At 49.0% G+C, this 17492-nt stretch overlaps 1 protein-coding gene across 5 annotated transcripts in view; it reads right to left on the reverse strand.

Annotated features, from left to right (window-relative positions):
* The window catches only part of OSBPL3 (oxysterol binding protein like 3), a 205149-nt gene that overhangs the window by 75212 nt on the left and 112445 nt on the right, over positions 1–17492 (reverse strand). For all 5 annotated transcript variants that reach the window (XM_062178455.1, XM_062178453.1, XM_062178454.1 and 2 more), the window contains exons 4-9: positions 10328–10444; positions 10111–10164; positions 9479–9592; positions 3746–3913; positions 3020–3140; positions 125–228 (exon numbers count right to left, since the gene is read on the reverse strand). In XM_062178455.1, the coding sequence (XP_062034439.1) occupies positions 125–228; positions 3020–3140; positions 3746–3913; positions 9479–9592; positions 10111–10164; positions 10328–10444 (678 nt within the window). The remainder of the gene's footprint in view (positions 1–124; positions 229–3019; positions 3141–3745; positions 3914–9478; positions 9593–10110; positions 10165–10327; positions 10445–17492) is intronic.

Consider the following 17492-nt stretch of genomic DNA (forward strand, 5'->3'; position numbering starts at 1 on the left):
ACCTCCATCCCCTTGAGTTTGGCTAAAGCAACCGACCAGACAGCACCCCACTGTTAGTCAAAGACTGGGGAGGAGAAGAGAGAGTGGACAGGGAGGGCGCTTGCAGGAGAGGCGTCTCACTAACCTGGATGGCGTTGATGGCTGGCGCCGAGTAGGTCCGATGCAGGACGTCCATGCTTTGTAGCAACTGACTCATCTCCACCAGAGAAGCATGGCAGTGTGCCAAGTCTGTGGGCAGAAAAGGAGACGGCTCGGGATTCTCCAGTCGCAAGGGGGACTGCTGGGCTGGTGCAAACTACTCTTCTTTTCTTTCTTTTTTCAAAGATTTATTTTATTTATTTGATAGGCAGACTTACAGAGAGAGGAGAGACGGAGAGAGAGGTATGAACACACACACACACACACACAGATCTTCTATCCACTGGTTCATTCCCCAAATGGTTGCAACAGTCAGGGATGGGCCAGGTTGAAGCCAGGAGCCAGGAACTCCATCCTGGTCTCCCACAGGGGAGACAGAGGTATAAGCACTTGGGCCATCTTCTATTGCTTTCCCAGGCACGTTAACGGGGAGCCAGATTGGAAGTGGAGCAGCCAGGACTTGAACCAGTGCTCTGTTATGAGATGCAGGCATTGCAGGTACTGGCTTAACCCACTCAGCATGATGCCAGTCCCCAAGCTACTTCCCTTATTCACCTCTATGTGACTGCTTCTCATCTAGAGTGGTAGGAAATGTTGCTTTCTTTTTCTAGAAAAAAGGCCGTGGACAGCAATGGCTAAGGACGTGGATCTGCAGAACCACGCTGTCCCAGTTGGAATCCACTTAACGGAGACTCCTGGGCAGATGAAGTAACTTCTCCGTGCCTCATCTGGTCAGCGGGGATAATTATACGACTGCGAGAGGTCAGGGAGCTGCTATATGCAGGGTGCTGGGAACAGTGTCTTCTATGTGACAAGGATAAATTAGTGCCCATCATCACCATCACCATCACCCCTAATCCTGCGATAACAGGCTGCTGTTATCTTTCATAAGGACACGATACACACTCAATGGATGAGACTCAACTGAGGGCTGCAGCAGTCTCTGAGAACAACTGTGTTAATCTTGGACCTGCACGAGGACCGGAGGAGCCCGAGCAGAGGGAGCTCAAGGCTGCCTGTGTGCTCTCAGCCACATCCCAGTCACAGACTCGGGAGTGCTGGAGGTGGATGGGTGTCTCCGGTGAGGATCGAGGCCAGTGCCCGAGCCTAGGGGCTCTCAAACCTTGGTGTCACCAGTGTTGGGCGCAGCACTCATAAAAACACAGCTCACTGGAGCCACTTCCGCTCTCTGATTCAGGACATCTGGGTTCAGCCTGAGAATCTGCATTTCTGGTACAGTCCCAGGCCAAGGCTGCTGGCCCAGAGGCAAGCTTCAGGGACCCCATGACCAAACATCACTCAGCGAAGGCCTTGAGTGTCATTGACTGGACAGCAGTAACGCCTGCCTTCTTCAAGGCTGGAGCTGGCGGCCTCTCCATGAGTGGCTCTCCACTGTGGTTCTACTTTCTAGAACTCAACTGCAGGACAGGCGATTCTGCCTAGTGGTTGAGTCACCTGCGTTCCACACTGGAATGGGTTGAATCCCTGGATCTGGTTCCTGACTCCAGCTTCCTGCTAATGCAGAACCTGGGAGGCAGTGACGGTGGCTCAAGTAACCAGGTTCCTGCCACCCAGGTAAAAGGCCAGGATTGCGTTTCCTGCTCCTGCCTTTGGCCTGGCCCAGCCCTGGCCACTGCAGGCCATTTGGAGAGCTCCTCACACATGGAAGTTCTCTCTCTCTCTCTCCTCTCCACTCCTACCTCCAAAATAATAAAATTAAAGATCAATTGGAGAAATTTTGAAAATTGCCTCTGCCCAAGTCCTCCCTGCCATCAACTGAATGAGAATGCTGCCAGTCCCACTGTTGATTTTTTTGTCTTTTAGTTCCCTGCTAATCAAAATGGAGAATGCCGAGCTTCCTTATGGAAGGGGGTCCTAACCATGGCTCAGAATCACCCAGGAAAATCAGTGCTACCAGGGCCCCACCCCAGGCGAATTTAAAGAGAGTCTCTGGGAGCTAGGCCTGGGCATAGGCATCCCTGCATTTTAGAAGCTCTCCTGGGGGCCAGTGCTGTGGCATAGAAGGTTAAGCCCCTGTCTACAGTGCCAGCATCCTATCTGGGCACTGGTTTGAGTCCCAGCTGCTCCTCTTCCTATCCAACTCTCTGCTATGGCCTGGGATAGCAGTAGAAAATGGCCTAAGTCCTTGAGCTCCTGCACTCATATGGGAGACCTGGAAGAAGCTCCTGGCTCCTGGCTTCTGTCTAGCTCAGCCCTGGCCTTTGTGGCCATTTGGGGAGTGAACCAGCAGACGGAAGACTTCTCTTTCTCTGCCTCTCTCTGTAACTCTGCCTTTCAAATAAATAAATGTCTTTAAAAATAAACAAGCAAATAAAAGCTCGATTGATGCAGCCTGGGGAAAGAAAACCTACAAGGTGGGGAGTTCCACGTGGTCACCCGCTCACGTTCAGGATCCTTACTCTCCATCTTGCATGTGCACTGGAATCATTTGGGGCACTTGGGGAGAGAGAGAAAGAGAAAGAGAGAGCAAGAGAGAGAGAGCGAGCGAGAATGAGCGAGAGAGAGCTGGGCAGTCCCCACCCCAGGACTGTATCTGCCCAAATGGAAAAGTGGTCCTTGGACTTGACCTACAGAGCGTGTAGGTCACAAGCCCATGTGGGAAAGCAGCAGCAGTCAGTATTCACGGAGTAGAAGAGGAAACTGTCTGCACGCACACCCAGGTGAAGTCACATGGAAAACACTTTCTGCTGACAACGCCTGTAGCCCGGGAAAGAGTGCAGATGGGCGAAGGGGAAGGACAGGAACGGCCCCCGGGGTGAGCTCCATCCCGGATCACAGAAGGGCCCCCGGGGCTGAGCTCCATCCCGGATCACAGAAGGCCGCCGGGGCAGGGAGGAGCAGGGGCTCCCGGTCCCTCTACCTTTTGAGCATTTCTCCATGTCCTCCGAAGACTGCAACCAGAGAGGAAGCCGCGTCTCACCGCAAGAAAACGACAAGTTGCTTCCGGTTTGAAATGAGCTCTGCTTCGATATACTGCTGCGCTGTTCGGCAAAGACAAAAGCATAGGAGATGACGCAAGACGACGCAGCGGGGACACTTCAGCCAGGGCAGGGGTCACAGGCTGGGCCAGGCGCCGACAGACACCAGGTACCAGGAACCGGAGAAGCTTCTAGCAACGTTCTCCGCAGGAGCCCCTACCACCTTTGGCGGTCACCCCAGCTTGGTAACCCGGGCTATCTGGCCTTGGAGGAGAGACCTGACTTCCCCCCATGCTGTGTCCAATGGTAAAACATCAAAACGATGATATAAATGTATAGAGACGGTCTGCAACCCACTATGGCTGCACACGTACTGGCTGCACGTAGTAATCAGACGAGAGATCTATGTCAAGCCGGTCAAGAGCGAGCTGGAGTGTTCAGAGACACCAAAGTCCTCCTTCTGCTCTTCTCCAGGCCCTGTACCTCTGTTCACGGTGCCCGTCTGGGCCTGGCTCGGCCTCACTGGGCAGAGACTAATAAAACCCCAGCCCCACTGCCCGGCTTCTCCCTGCAAACCTCTGCCCTCAGACTAGCTCCCGAGATGGGTCCCCCCCTGGGACAATGCCACCCCCTTCTTTTCGACTCCTAATTGGCAGAACGCTCATTACCTTCCTACTGGAAACAGGATCAAACACGCCAGGAGGAGGGTCTGTCGCTGTGGATGCTGGGAGGAAGTGGCTCACTTCCCGGGGGAACATGGCGATCTCGTTCTGCCGGTACATGCGGTGGTGCCGCAGCCTGGACACCCACTCATCGAAGACGTCCTCGGACTTGACCTACAGAGCGACGTCCACACCAGGGAACGAGAGGGTCACCCACGGAAATGAGAAAGTACTTGTCCAGCTGAGCTCACTCTTGACCTCTCTCTCTTTTCAACTCAGTCTTTTTTATTTTATTTGTATTTATTTATGTTATTTGGAAGGCAGAGTTACAGAGAGAGAAAGGGTTCTTCCACCTGCTGGTTCACTCCCGAACAGCCACAATGGCTAGGACTGGGCTAGAAAGAAGCCAGGAGCCAGTCTCCCATCTAGGTGCAGAGACCCAAGCACTTGGGCCATCTTCTACTGCTTTCCCACCCACGTTAGCAGGGAGCTGGATTGGAAGAGAAGCAGCCAGGAATGGAACCAGTGCCCAAATGGGATGCTGGTATTGGAGGTAGTGGCTTTGCTGCCTGTGCCACTGCACCAGCCTCTCTATGGCCTACTGAAACCAGCTGCAGGAGGAAATGCAGAGAAAAAAACAGTTTTCACTATGTATACATTCAGGATTTCTATGAAAGAGGCCAATTTTATGCTATTTTTAGAAAGCAAAAAAATCACATTAAATAAACTGAAATTTACAATTCTATCTCCTTTTTAAATATTTTTACTTATTTTATTCTTTTTTTTAAAAAAAGGATTTATTTTATTAATTTGAAAGAGTTACAGATAGAGAGGTAGAGACAGAGAGAGAGAGAGAGGTCTTCCATTTGCTGGTTCACTCCCCAGATGGCCGCAACGGTGGGAGCTGCACCCATCCGAAGCCAGGAGCCAGGAGCTTCCTCCAGGTCTCCCATGTGGGTGCAGGGGCCCAAGGATTTGAGCCATCTTCTGCTATCCCAGGCCATAGCAGAGAGCTGGATTTGAAGTGGAGCAGCCAGGTCTTGAACCGGCGCCCATATGGGATGCCGGCACTTCAGGCCAGGGCTTTAACCCGCTGCGCCACAACACCAGCCCCTATTTATTTTATTCTCACTTTTGTTGCAAAGGCACACAGACAGAAAGGGAGACAAATAGAAAGAAATCTTCAGTCCAGTGGTTCACTCCCCAAATGCCTGCAATAGGTAGGGCTGGGCCAGACCAAAGCTAGGAGCCTAGAATTCCATCCAGGTCTCTCACTTGGAGGGCAGGGACCCAAGCACTTGAGTCACCACTGCTGTCTCTCCCAGGGCATGCATGAACAGAAGGGGAAATGTAAGTGCACGCAGGATTTCAACCAGGCACTCCGTGGGACGCAGGCATCTCAAGTAGAGTCGGAACCACTGCACCAAATGCCCGCTCCCTTTCTATCTGAATCTTAGAGCCTTTCCACGTTCTCCAACCCCAGCCTCTGCTACCATTCTGACAAGATTAGCATCATGTTTCTTTCTCCATTCTTTTACAATTCCACCTTTTCAGATCCATCTTCTCTGAGCTGGAATGGATTAGTAAATTCTTCCTAAAACATTTAACCTTGCCTACCTTGTCTGACAAAGAATATCCTGCCAAGGAGTGTAGGTCAATGAACGTGAGGGTTTTGTAAAAGAACGTTGCTCCCACTCTCAGAACAAAGAAGCCTGATCAAGCATTGCAGGGTTTTACCTCTTCGTTTTTACACTCACAAACACTTGGCCATTCTCTGCACAGAGAGTACCTAGCAATTGCTAATTTCCATCAGGAGTAACTTTTATTAGAAAATATTTTAAATGTTCATAAAAATAGAAATGTAACAAGTGCATAAAACATATCACATACTTTTCTTATTTTTTAAAAGATTTATTTATTTATTTGAAAGGCAGAGTTAGAGAGAGAGGGAGAGGTCTTCCATTTGCTGGTTCACTCCCCAAATGACAGCAACAGCCAGAGCTAGGCTAATCTGAAGCCAAGAGCCAGGAGCTTCCTCCAGGTCCCCTACATGGGTGCAGGGGCCCAAGTACTTGGGCCATCTTCTGCTGTTTTCCTAGGCCACTAGCAGGGAGCTGGATTGGAAGAGCAGCAGCTAGGACTTGAACTGGCGCCCATATAGGATACAAGCACCACAGGTGGAGGTTTAACCTACTATACCGCAGCACCAGTCCCTCAACATATTTTTCTTAAAAGTCAGTATTTTTGTGTATCAGAGCATATGAGAGTCCCCTTTCATGCAAAGGAGGCTACATCCCAGGACGACCCTCAACTAACACCCACCAATGTGCAGAGTACTAGACCCACAAGGTACTCAGTTTCTTTCTATGCGTGGATACTTAGGATAAAGGTGGTAAGTCAGGCACAGTAAGGGATAACAACCATTACTGTCAATAAAATAGACAATGGTAACAATATGCCTTAATAAAAGCTGAATGAGCATGGTGTCTGTCTGTCTGTCTCTCTTATCTTCTCTTATCTTACTGCACTTTCACCTCCTCACTTTAGGGCTTCCCTTTGACATATACAAGGTGCATCAAAAAGTTTGGAAAAGTGGAGCTAAAAGATAAGTTTATTTTGGTGCAAAATAACTTAATTCGTGCCCTTTTTTTTCTTAATACCTGTTTCCATAAACTTTTTGAAGACCGTTTGTACTCATGGATTTATATCTTTTGCATTAAGATAACCTTATTTCTTGATTTCATTTTCCGTGAATTTTTTGAAATACCCTTGTACAAAGTGCCACCATCACTCCTCTTATATTTTGAGGCCATTTTAAGTAAAATGAGGATGACTTAAACACAGGCACTCTGATACCCCTCCAGTAGATCTGACAAATGAGATGGCTACAAGTACCTAACGGGTGAATACCATACACTGTGTAGGCACACAGGACAGAGGGCTATTCACGCCCCGGGTGGGACAGGTCACCACGGCCTGAGATTTTACCACTCTCCTAAGAACAGCATGCAACTTAAAACTGATGATCTGTTTACTTCTGGGATTTTCCTTTAATATTTGCATTCAATACTGACTAACACCATGGAAAATGATACGTGGGGGAACTACGGCACTAATACTTTCACAGAGAAAATGATAGATCTCTGTTTATTAGGCCACAAAGCCCTAGGAAGCTGCAATTTAAAATAACCCCAAAGATGCACGTACAACTGACTTCCAGGACGAAATCCAGGTCAAGCTTTACTAAGGCCACAGCTCGGCACAGTGACGTGCCAGCAAATGGCAGCAGCGGCGTGCACTGAGAAACTGTTGGATGGGCCCTTGTGTTGACCGGGTAAACACCAAGAAGACAGGTGCCACTGCAGGTGTCACTTACAGGAAGAAAAGACTCACTTCTATTCGCCTCCCCTCTACTATGTTCCTGGAACGCATTGCATTTCCCAGCTGTGCTGGAGAGGAACTTGTCAGGAATCTTGTCGGCACTGATCTATTTCCAGAAGCCCTTAAAGATCAGCGCCCAAGAACACACCCCTCTGCTGGTTAAACAAAGTGGAAGCACGGAAGGGCTTGTTGAGTAACTGACCAGGGTGCTGTCCCAGCCCCTCGGGCCGCTCTGCCTCGGTGGGTGGACAGCCACTTTCTCCCGTGCAGCCGAGACCACCACTCATCTCTGGAAGAGAACGGCCGTGGATGGCCCACGTCTTACACTGACACTGTCTGACCCTGAGGCTCCAAACTGCAAGCCCCGAGCACCCGCACTTGCCCACAGTGGCAGTCACGGCTGACGGTCAGGAAGAGGAGCAGGACGCCAAACAGCACACAAAGGGAACCCCACGGACGAGAAACTCTGCTAATCATGATCTGAAGTACGCCACCTATGTGAAGGCACTCTGATCCTTTAAAAGCTAGGAATTCAAAATTGCTTTTATTCCATTAACTAGAATAGTAGATAGATAAGAACCTATTATTTCCTGACTCTGTCAAAACACAGAACTAAGAGCCACTGGAAGTACAGGCAGGAAATAATCTAAATTCTGGTGGAGACTGACCTCTGAGATGGGGGGTGGGGGAGGGGAGGGGAGGCGGGGCTAGTTCAGCTTCCTAATTCCTCCTCTTAAGACCGCAAGCTCTTCCCTCCTTTGCCTCCCACAAACTGTTCACAGCCAAGGATGATTTGGCCCCCCAGGGGACTCTGGGGGACGGTCTGGAGATATTTCTGGTTGTCACCACTGGGGAAGGATGCTCTAGGATCTAGTGGGAGAGGCCAGGGCCACTGCCCCACCATCCTATGATGCCCAGGGCAGTCCCCACAACAAGGCATTACCGAGTCCACGATCAGCAGTGCCCAGACTGAGAAATCCGGCTTCTGCACCACTGAGCACACCCAGAGGGGCAGAGTTAGTGGGGCAGACGGCGTGGATTTGCCCCTATCGCCCATTCCACCAACCACACACGCATGTGTCAGGCCCGTGCTGCTGGGTCCTCACACACACACACACACACCCTCACACACACCATGAAGGGGACGGGGTAGGTTATGACACTTGAGACCTTGTGCCTTCCTTTCCCTAATCTTCAGCCATCATTCTCAATATCCCACATAGTTTGCTCATGGAAGACAAGAGTTTGAGCATTTTCTCAATGAATTTCTATCACTTGGGTACCACCTAATCACTCAGGCGCTGTGTATGTACAATGACTAAACTTACCAAGTGTATTATGGGCCAGCCATTATGTCAAGACTCCACATGCAGTCTGACAAGACGAGTATGGTCATTACTTTTCTTTTTTTTAGGCAAAAATAAAAAAGTGAGACTTTCAGAGATTAAATAATTTTCCAGAGTTCAGGTGAACAGGTAGCCACGTCAAGATGTGAACCAGGGGCTGGCGCTGTGGCATAGCGGGCCAAGCCTCCACCTCAGTGCCAACATCCCATATGGGTGTTGGTTCATATCCCAGCTGCTCCTCTTCCCAGCTCTCTGCTATGGCCTGAGACAAAGCAAAGCAGTAGAAGATGGCCCACATGCCTGATCCCTTGCACCTGCATGGGAGACCCAGAAGAAGCTTCTGGCTTTGTATCAGCCTAGCTCCGGCCATTTGGAAAGTAAACCAGTGAATGAAAGACCATTCTCTTTCTCCCCCCCCCCCTCCCCCCGTCTGTAACTCTATCTCTAAAATGAATAATAACAATCTTTAAAAAAAAAGATGTGAACCAGATCTGGGTCTCATTCTTCCTGCTTCTAACCGTCTAGACCACCTGTAGGAGAGATTGTGCAAGCATGCACAAGACAGTAAACAGTGTGAGAGGTACTCTCTGTAGACCCACGCTTTGGGGGAAAACTTCCTAGGGGAAAACCTTTCACTAGAAGATGGAAACTTTAATGGAATCCCATACAGTTAGCTCAAGTTGTAACACAGGTTCCCACAGACTAACCGTTACATTGCATTTCAGGACACACATTCTATGCTAGCGTAAATGGTGCTTCACCGCAGATGGTACATCTGCCTGAGGGGGGCAGGGATGGACACACAAAGGTCGCTGGGGAGAAGGGACGAGGCAGCAGGATGCTAAGCTTTCCAGCAGTGCACGCAACATCCTGCACATGAAGAACTAGTGCATCCAAACAGCAGTGGTGTCCATCAGAAACACGATGGCCATGAAGATCGTCACACATTCACGCTGGCGGAACACCCACGGGCAGCCGCTGACAACCCCTCCCGGCAGCCCCGCAGCCTCACCTTCAGGTGGTAGATGTGCTCCTCGGTGTCCAGGTCGATGCACTTGGATGACTTCTTCACAGACATCACCGACAGGCCCACGTCAATGCAACCATGCAGCTTCTCCCTCTCCACCTGCAGGGTGCCAAGAGGCCGCTTGAGAACCACGGGGTTAAAGTGACATCCCAGGCCATCCTGTCCTCTCCCCTCTCCTTCCACATCCACCGGCAGTAAACACAAACGCTGCTGCCTGTCACGTCCCTGGTGTGTGCCGGTACACTGCACCCTCTTTCTAAATCTGTGGGGTAGGAAGCACTCTCCCCATCCTACAGATGAGAAGACTGAGGATTGGGGGCGTTAAGGAGAAAGCAGGTCACACAGCCAGCAAAGATTCCTTCTCCCAGCTAGTGAACCCCTGGGACCAAAACATGCTTTGGATACTCAGTGGGGTAGTGGAGGAGCCCCTGGCGCTCCACCTGGCAGGTGAGCTGAGCCGTTCTGGAACTCGGCACCAAGACACTGGGGAGCCAGCCCTGCTGTTCCCCCCAGGGAAGACAGAGCCACCAAGGTTTCGGTTCAGGGAACAGAAGGGCTCAGATGGACAGCAGCCTTTACAATTCCTCGTAGCACGCTGCACCAACAGGGACACTTACGTCGGTTTGGCTCTTGGCGTATTTCAAGATTCCTTTGTCCAGATAGAAGAACCTCTATGGGGAAGAAAGGATGGCTCATTAAGACACTGCACTGAAATGCTGTCCCTCTCGTCTCAAGTGTCGGCTCCAAATGACAGGTCAGAGTCTCTGAGCCGGGTACACAAAGGGGCCTTGCAGGTAGATACGAGCCAAGGGGAGGCCAGGGTCCACGTCTTACCTTGTGCCAGCCTTTTAAGGGCCATTTCCTCTTTTTCAGCAAAAATCCTTTCTGGATGGGCGGCTCCTGGGTGTAAGTCATCTCCCCCCTCAGGCCTTCCACCACTTCCCAGCTGTCCTGTTGCAACACAAGAGTTCATGCTCAATGTCACTCTTTCAGAAAACATAATGACGTTACGAAGCACTCCACGCTATCTGCAAGGGCCTGGGAGAAGGCCAGCCTGGCTGGCTTGGCTGGGGAGAGGAAATGCAAATGTAATTGCCGTTCAGCCTCTGCACTTTCTAGATGTAATGTGATCATGGAGTGACATCAAATTTGATTTTCTTGAAAGCTCTCCCCGAAACGGCACTTCACTCTCCTTAGTGTCTGAACTCTGGCAACCAATGCTGAAAGGAAAGATTCTACTGCAAGTTCTGCTTTTGTTCACTTTGCCATCATGTAGTCATTGTTCACGCACCGCTGGGCTTCATCCGAAGGCTAACCAAACACTACTGGTTTCAGGTCAGAAGTTGTGTGTGTTTGTGCGAGGGTGGGGGTTGGTTTAAGAATTAGCTGAGGGGCCGACGCTGTGGTGCAGCAAGTCAGCAGCTGCCTGCAGTGCCAGCATCCCATACAGGTGCCGGTTCAAGTCCCGGCCACTCCACTTCTGATCCAGCTCCCTCCTAATGCACCTGGGAAAGCACTGGAGATAGCTCAAGTGCTTGGGTCCCTGCCACCCACATGGGAGACCTGGATGAAGCTCCTGGCTCTTCGCTTCAATCTGGCCCAGCCTTGGCTGTTGTAGCCATTTGGGAAGTAAAACATCAGATGGAAGATCTCTCTCTCTCTCTTTCTCTCTCTGCCTCTGCCTCTCTGTAAGTCTGCTTTTCAAATAAATAAATAAATCTTTTTTTTTAAAAAAAGGATTAGCTGAAAAATATGAGAGTGGATACAAGGGAATAAACATGAAACATGACAACTAGATCAAAATAGTGAGTTAGCTAAAATTTAATATCTTCACATTTTAGGTATTTAAACTTCAGAAATCTTGAAGCATCAGAGAATGGTTGTACAGTAAGTATTTTCATCCTCTTTGTCCAGAAAATTCCTTTCCCCCATCCTTTTTTTGGGGTTCAAAGTTTTTTCTATTATTCTACTAAACTGTGCCCAGTTTGGAAAAGAAACAAACAGTTATTACAATTAATCTTCCCTTATTGGCCATTTTGGTCATTTCAACTGTTAAAGAGTTTTAAAAGAAAAACATTAAAATTCTGAAAATTTACTTCAGAGTGTCCAAAAATGCATCAACCCTTGCTAAACTACCTCCAGGATCAATCAAAATTGACAATCCTCCCATGATTGGGATAGTTGAGTTTTACTGTTATTATTTTTATATTTTTAATAAAAAAATTTATTTATTTATTTGAAACTCAGAGTTACAGAGAGAGAGAAGGAGAAACAAGAGATCTTCCATCCACTGGTTCAGTTTCCATATGCTGCAACAGCCAGGGCTGGGCCAGCCTGAAGCCAGGAGCCAGGAGCTTCCTCCAGGTCTCCCACATGGGTACAGGGAACCAAGTATTTGGGCCATCTTTCATTGCTTTTCCCTGGCCCATTAGCAAGGAGCTGGATCAGAAGTGGAGCAGCCAGGACTTGAACTGGCACCCATATGGGATGCCAGCATCACAGAGGCTTTACCCGCTACACCACAATGCCAACCCCAATTATTTTTACATTGTTAATTGAGATATAACATCTATGACATGTACACACCTTAAAATTACAACTCAATAACTATATACACACATGTACACATATGCACCCAGGAACCTTCATCCAGATCAGATATATTTCCAACACGTGGCATTAAATTTTGCAAATGTGTCATTCTGTCCAAAATTCCACGTTGACTAAGATGTTCTACCAAAAGGCTCCAGCCTCTAGGCAGGCAGAGCAGACAGAGACCTGAAGTGCTAGGAGATACTTAGTCTAGGCCAGCAGCAGGGAGCCCCAAGTCCCCACACACAGTCAAATGAGGCCAGCACAGACCACACAGGGAGCCTTGGGTAGCCCTGACATGGCTCCTATGCTGTCCTCAAGTTAACACCTGGGACTCACCTGGGAACAAGAACCCTTTCCTACTGTACAACCGACCTGCCTTCTGGGTGACTGCACCTTAACTTGAGTCAAAGGCACCTCAGAGTTTTGAAACATCATGGTGACGTGAAAGGACTTCCTCAATGGAGAGGAAAGCTTAGAAGAAAGGATCAGGTTTTAAATGAGAGCGCTCTTTTCCAGAAAGGCCGCAATGCTGAATGCTATCTCTTTATGGAAATTATCACAACTATGCGAAGTCAGCTCTGCAGGAACTGGAGAGGGCACGTGATTAAGAGAGGGAAGGACACTTTCCTCAGAAAATCAGTCCTCAACATTTAAAGTGGTTTACCTGTCTAAGCGTTAATGAATCTTTAAGGTCCTCAAGCCTGAAAGTCCAGTCCACCTCCCCCAGAGCAAATGGCCAGCCGCCCGGAGACTCCATCAGCATCCCGCCCTCTCTTTTCTACGCTCAGCACTTGTAACACAGATGAGTATTCCCAGCCCTACAACAGGCTCCCTGAGAGTTCACAAGGTCTGCTTTACTTCTGATTTTCTCACAAGGCCCCCAGCTGCTGCCCTGCTAACAGCGTGCACCTGACTGGCCAACAAAGACGCTTTGTCTTAGGCTAAGGCTGCACACAGAATTACGGCCTTGGGACAGTATAATCTAGCATGCCTTTGAAGTGCGCCTGGTCTGACACAAATCGCTGTTGACAAATTAGCTACAGCACACCCTATCTGTGAACCACGGGAAGGTGTGTGGGTGTCACTAAAGGAAAAGTCCAAGGCTCGATGCTCGATGCTCGGGTTTGGGAGCTTGGCCTTTGGGTTTGTTTGCTTGAGGATGCCCAGCAGACGGCAGCCTGCAGCGTGCTAATACTGAACAATCAGGCACATTGGCTGGGCCCGCTCCACTGTGCACAAGGCAAATGCCAGGAGGGATTAGATGCGACCGTGCACTTCACCAACCGGGAAAGGAGAAAGGCTGCGTGCAGACCTAGAGTTTAAAGGGAGACAAGAATTAAACTTCAGAACTGTTTCATGTTAGAACGAGATGGCTCCCAACCACTGCAGACCCAGAACATGGATGCCTATCAATGAGCCAAGGTAGACTGGATCTGTTGGCCCCTACCATAATAAGCCAAAAAGGGTTTGCATTTTTTGCCCCCTATAAATTATCTGTCTTTCTCATTTTATCCCCTACCAGGGCTCAGGATTTGAAATGGTGAGCAGGTTGGAAAAGTCAGAGCTAACCATTTGGGAGAACGACGGCTCTCCTGGCTGGAAGAAAGCTATACAGCCAGCTCCTCTCCTGGGCACAGCATCCAGGTCCTCCCATGTCTGTCACCAGCCTCACTGCGGCTCAAACCTGACAGCCAATGTCACCCAGGCCGCTGGTTCCCGCTGGGGCTGAGGCTGGGGCTGCTCCCTCCGAGCTGGGGGTACAGGGATGCCTCTGGCATCACACGGACAGGAAGCAGGAATGCCAGGTGTCCCACAGCCCTGAGAGGCTTTGCAAAGTGCCATCAGACATTTTTGTAAGTGAAAATCTGCTTAAAACGACTTGAAGGTGGCACTGACCTCGGTGTCACACGTATAATGAGGATGTCTGTGTGGTTTGTATACACTGTCAGTTCTCAGGAATGAAAGTAATTGAATAACTAAGAGACGACAACACACCCTGTTCTTTTTTGAACTTCACCAATGTCACCCACCCCTGGAGAGAACATCACAGACGGCCGTGCCACTTGAGTTAACACAACATGCCCTACATCATCTGGTCGGTAACTGTCACTCACATTCTGCCCGACTACTCCACTTTGTCTTCTGGTGTAGTCATGTCTGGGCTTTTACATAATAAAGTGTGTATTTAAAATATTTATTTACTTATTTTTATTTGAAAGGCAAAGAAATGCAGAGAGAGAGAGAGAGAGAAACAGATACAGACAGATCTTCCACCCTCTGGCTCACTCCCCAAGTGTTTACAACAGCCAGAAGGACCAGCACAAAATCAGGAGCCTGGAACTCCACCCAGGTCAGGGACTCATGTACTTGGGCCATCACTGCTGCCTTGCAGGATTCCCATTAGCAAGAAGCTGGGAAAGGGGGCAAAACCAGGACTAAAACCCAGGCTCTCCACAGGGAGGCAGGCATCGCAAGCTGCATTCTAGCCACTGCACCGAACGCCTGCCCCCAGCACATTTTAATGTTAACCACATTCTTTGAATTTTCCTTTAAAGTTTGATATTTTCAAAATTATGTATGCAAACACATAAATTTATCAACTTTCATTCAGACACAGTAAAGGGGTCTTAAAATATCGCTGAGAGTAAGGGATGCTGGTTAAGGGGAGGATGAGGTTAAGAAGGGAGGAACCGCCGGCGCCGCAGCTCACTAGGCTAATCCTCCGCCTAGTGGCGCCAGCACACCGGGTTCTAGTCCCGGTCGGGGCACCGATCCTGTCCCGGTTGCCCCTCTTTCAGGCCAGCTCTCTGCTATGGCCCGGGAGTGCAGTGAAGGATGGCCCAAGTCCTTGGGCCCTGCACCCCATGGGAGACCAGGAGAAGCACCTGGCTCCTGGCTTCGGATCAGCGCGGTGCGCCGGCTGCAGCGCGCCAACCGCGGCGGCCATTGGAGGGTGAACCAACGGCAAAAGGAAGACCTTTCACTCTGTCTCTCTCTCACTGTCCACTCTGCCTGTCAAAAAAAAAAAAGAAGGGAGGAACCTGGCACAGATGCTGTGCATCACTGGGAGAAAGAAAACGTGCTCAGGGCCCGGTGCATGTGAAGTCACTCTGAAAATTGCAAGAGCTTTGGTATCTTCCTACAGGTGGGCTTTAGTGTTCTACCTTCAACACGTCTATGAGCCACGGCTCTTCCCGACTCTCCAGTTAGCACCTGAACCAGGCTGAGCGGGGCGAGTCTAGAAACTGTAGATCTGAAATGCTCCAAAATCCAAACATTTTTGAGTGCCGACATGATGCCACGAGTGCAAAATTCCACACACTTGAAATAGGTAAGAGGTCTCAGTCAAAACAGAGGGGCACTAAAAATATTGTTGAAAATTACCTCCAGGCTATGCACGTAAGGTCTGTGTGAAACGTGTTCAGAGTTGGGTCTCATCCCTGATATATCTCAAGTTATATGTACAGGCCGGCGCCGTGGCTTAACAGGCTAATCCTCCGCCTTGCAGCGCCGGCACACTGGGTTCTAGTCCCGGTTGGGGCGCTGGATTCTATCCCGGTTGTCCCTCTTCCAGGCCAGCTCTCTGCTATTGCCCGGGAAGGCAGTAGAGGATGGCCCAAGTCCTTGGGCCCTGCACCCGCATGGGAGACCAGGAGAAGCACCTGGCTCCTGGCTTCGGATCAGTGCGATGCGCCGGCTGCAGCAGCCATTGGAGGGTGAACCAACGGCAAAAAGAAAGACTTTTCTCTCTGTGTCTCTCTCTCTCACTATCCACTCTGCCTGTCCAAAAAAAAAAAAAAAAAAAAAAGTTATATGTACAACAGATATTCCAAAACCAAAAAAAAAAAAAAAAAAATCAGAACCCTGAAAACTTCTTGTCTGCAGCATTTGGGATGATCTGTCAGTGTGCTAAACACTATGCTTACATTATCACACTTGTTCCTTGCACAAACCTACATGGTTGGACTTGTTAGTAGTCTTATTTCATGAATGCAGAAGTAGAAGAAGACAGAATTACATAACGGGGCCAATGCTGTGGCGCAGCAGGTTAACACCCTGGCCTGAAGCACCGGCATTGCATATGGGAGCAGGTTCGAAACCTGGATGCTCCACTTCCAATCCAGCTCTCTGCTACGGCCTGGGAAAGCAGAAGATGGCCCAAGTCCTTGGGCTCTTGTACCCACATGAGAGACCTGGAAGAAGCTCCTGGCTCCTGATAGGTGCAGCTCCAGCCATTGTGGCAATCTGTGGAGTAAATCAGTAGATGGAAGACTTCTCTCTCTGCCTCTCCTCTTTCTGTGTAACTCTGACTTTCAAATAAATAAATAAATCTTTTTTAAAAAAAGAATTACATAACTTCCCAATGTTATGATTCTGGTTGGCAAGACCACCTGAGAGTAGAAATTACATACAATGTTTTCTTATTTGAGAGAGAGAAGGAGAGAAAGAGAGACAGACAGAAAGAGCTAGACACACAGAGTTCCCATTTGTTGGTTCACTCCCCCAATGCCCACACCAGCCAGGACTTGGCCAAGCCAAAGCCAGGAGCCCAGAACTCGATCCGGGTCTCCCATGTGGGTGGCGGGGACCCAAGTACTTAGACTATTTTCTGTTGCCTTCCCAGTTTCAGGAGCAGGGAGCTGGATGGGAAGTGGAGCAGCAGAGACTCAACCAATGCTCCAACATGGGATCCTGGCATCATAAGAGGTGGCTTACAGCACAGCTGTGCCACAGAGTTGGCCCCTATGAGTTTTTATAATATGCATTTTCCATGAACTTTGTGACTATCCCTTGTATGCAAGAATTTCAAGACATTTTTGTACAGAATCAACTTATCTTTGAGTTTCACTTTCCACAAACTTTTTGAAGCATCCTTGGATCTACTCAATGAGTCTGAGGAGCAAGGGGTATAACAGGGCTTTCCGAAGGATTCTCTTGCACAGTAGGGTGGAGGTAGATAACAATAAGGTACTGTATACTTCCCTATTTTAACAAACTAGAAGATGGGATCTTTAGATGTTCTCACCAAGAAGAAGCAGTAAATGCTTGAAAGGATAGATATATTAACCTGAGTGGATGTTATATAATGTATACATATAATGAAATAGCATACAGTACTCTATACACATGCACAGTTCATGTGTCTGTTGAAACTTTAAAATAAAAAAATTAAAAATATTTTTTTAAAAAGGGGCTTTACAGAACCCTCAGGGAGTAGACTTTTTTTAAGGTTTTATTTATTTATTTAAAAGGCAGAGCAGCAGCAGCAGCAGCACACACACACAAACACATACACAGAGAGAGAGAGTGAGAGAGGGAAAGAGAAAGAGAGAGGTATTCCCTCCATTGGTTTGCTCCCCAAATGGCTTCAAGAGTCAGGGCTAGGCCAGGCTGAAGCTGGGAG

Source organism: Lepus europaeus, chromosome 20, assembly GCF_033115175.1.
Source record: "Lepus europaeus isolate LE1 chromosome 20, mLepTim1.pri, whole genome shotgun sequence".
Classification (NCBI taxonomy): Eukaryota; Metazoa; Chordata; class Mammalia; order Lagomorpha; family Leporidae; genus Lepus; species Lepus europaeus.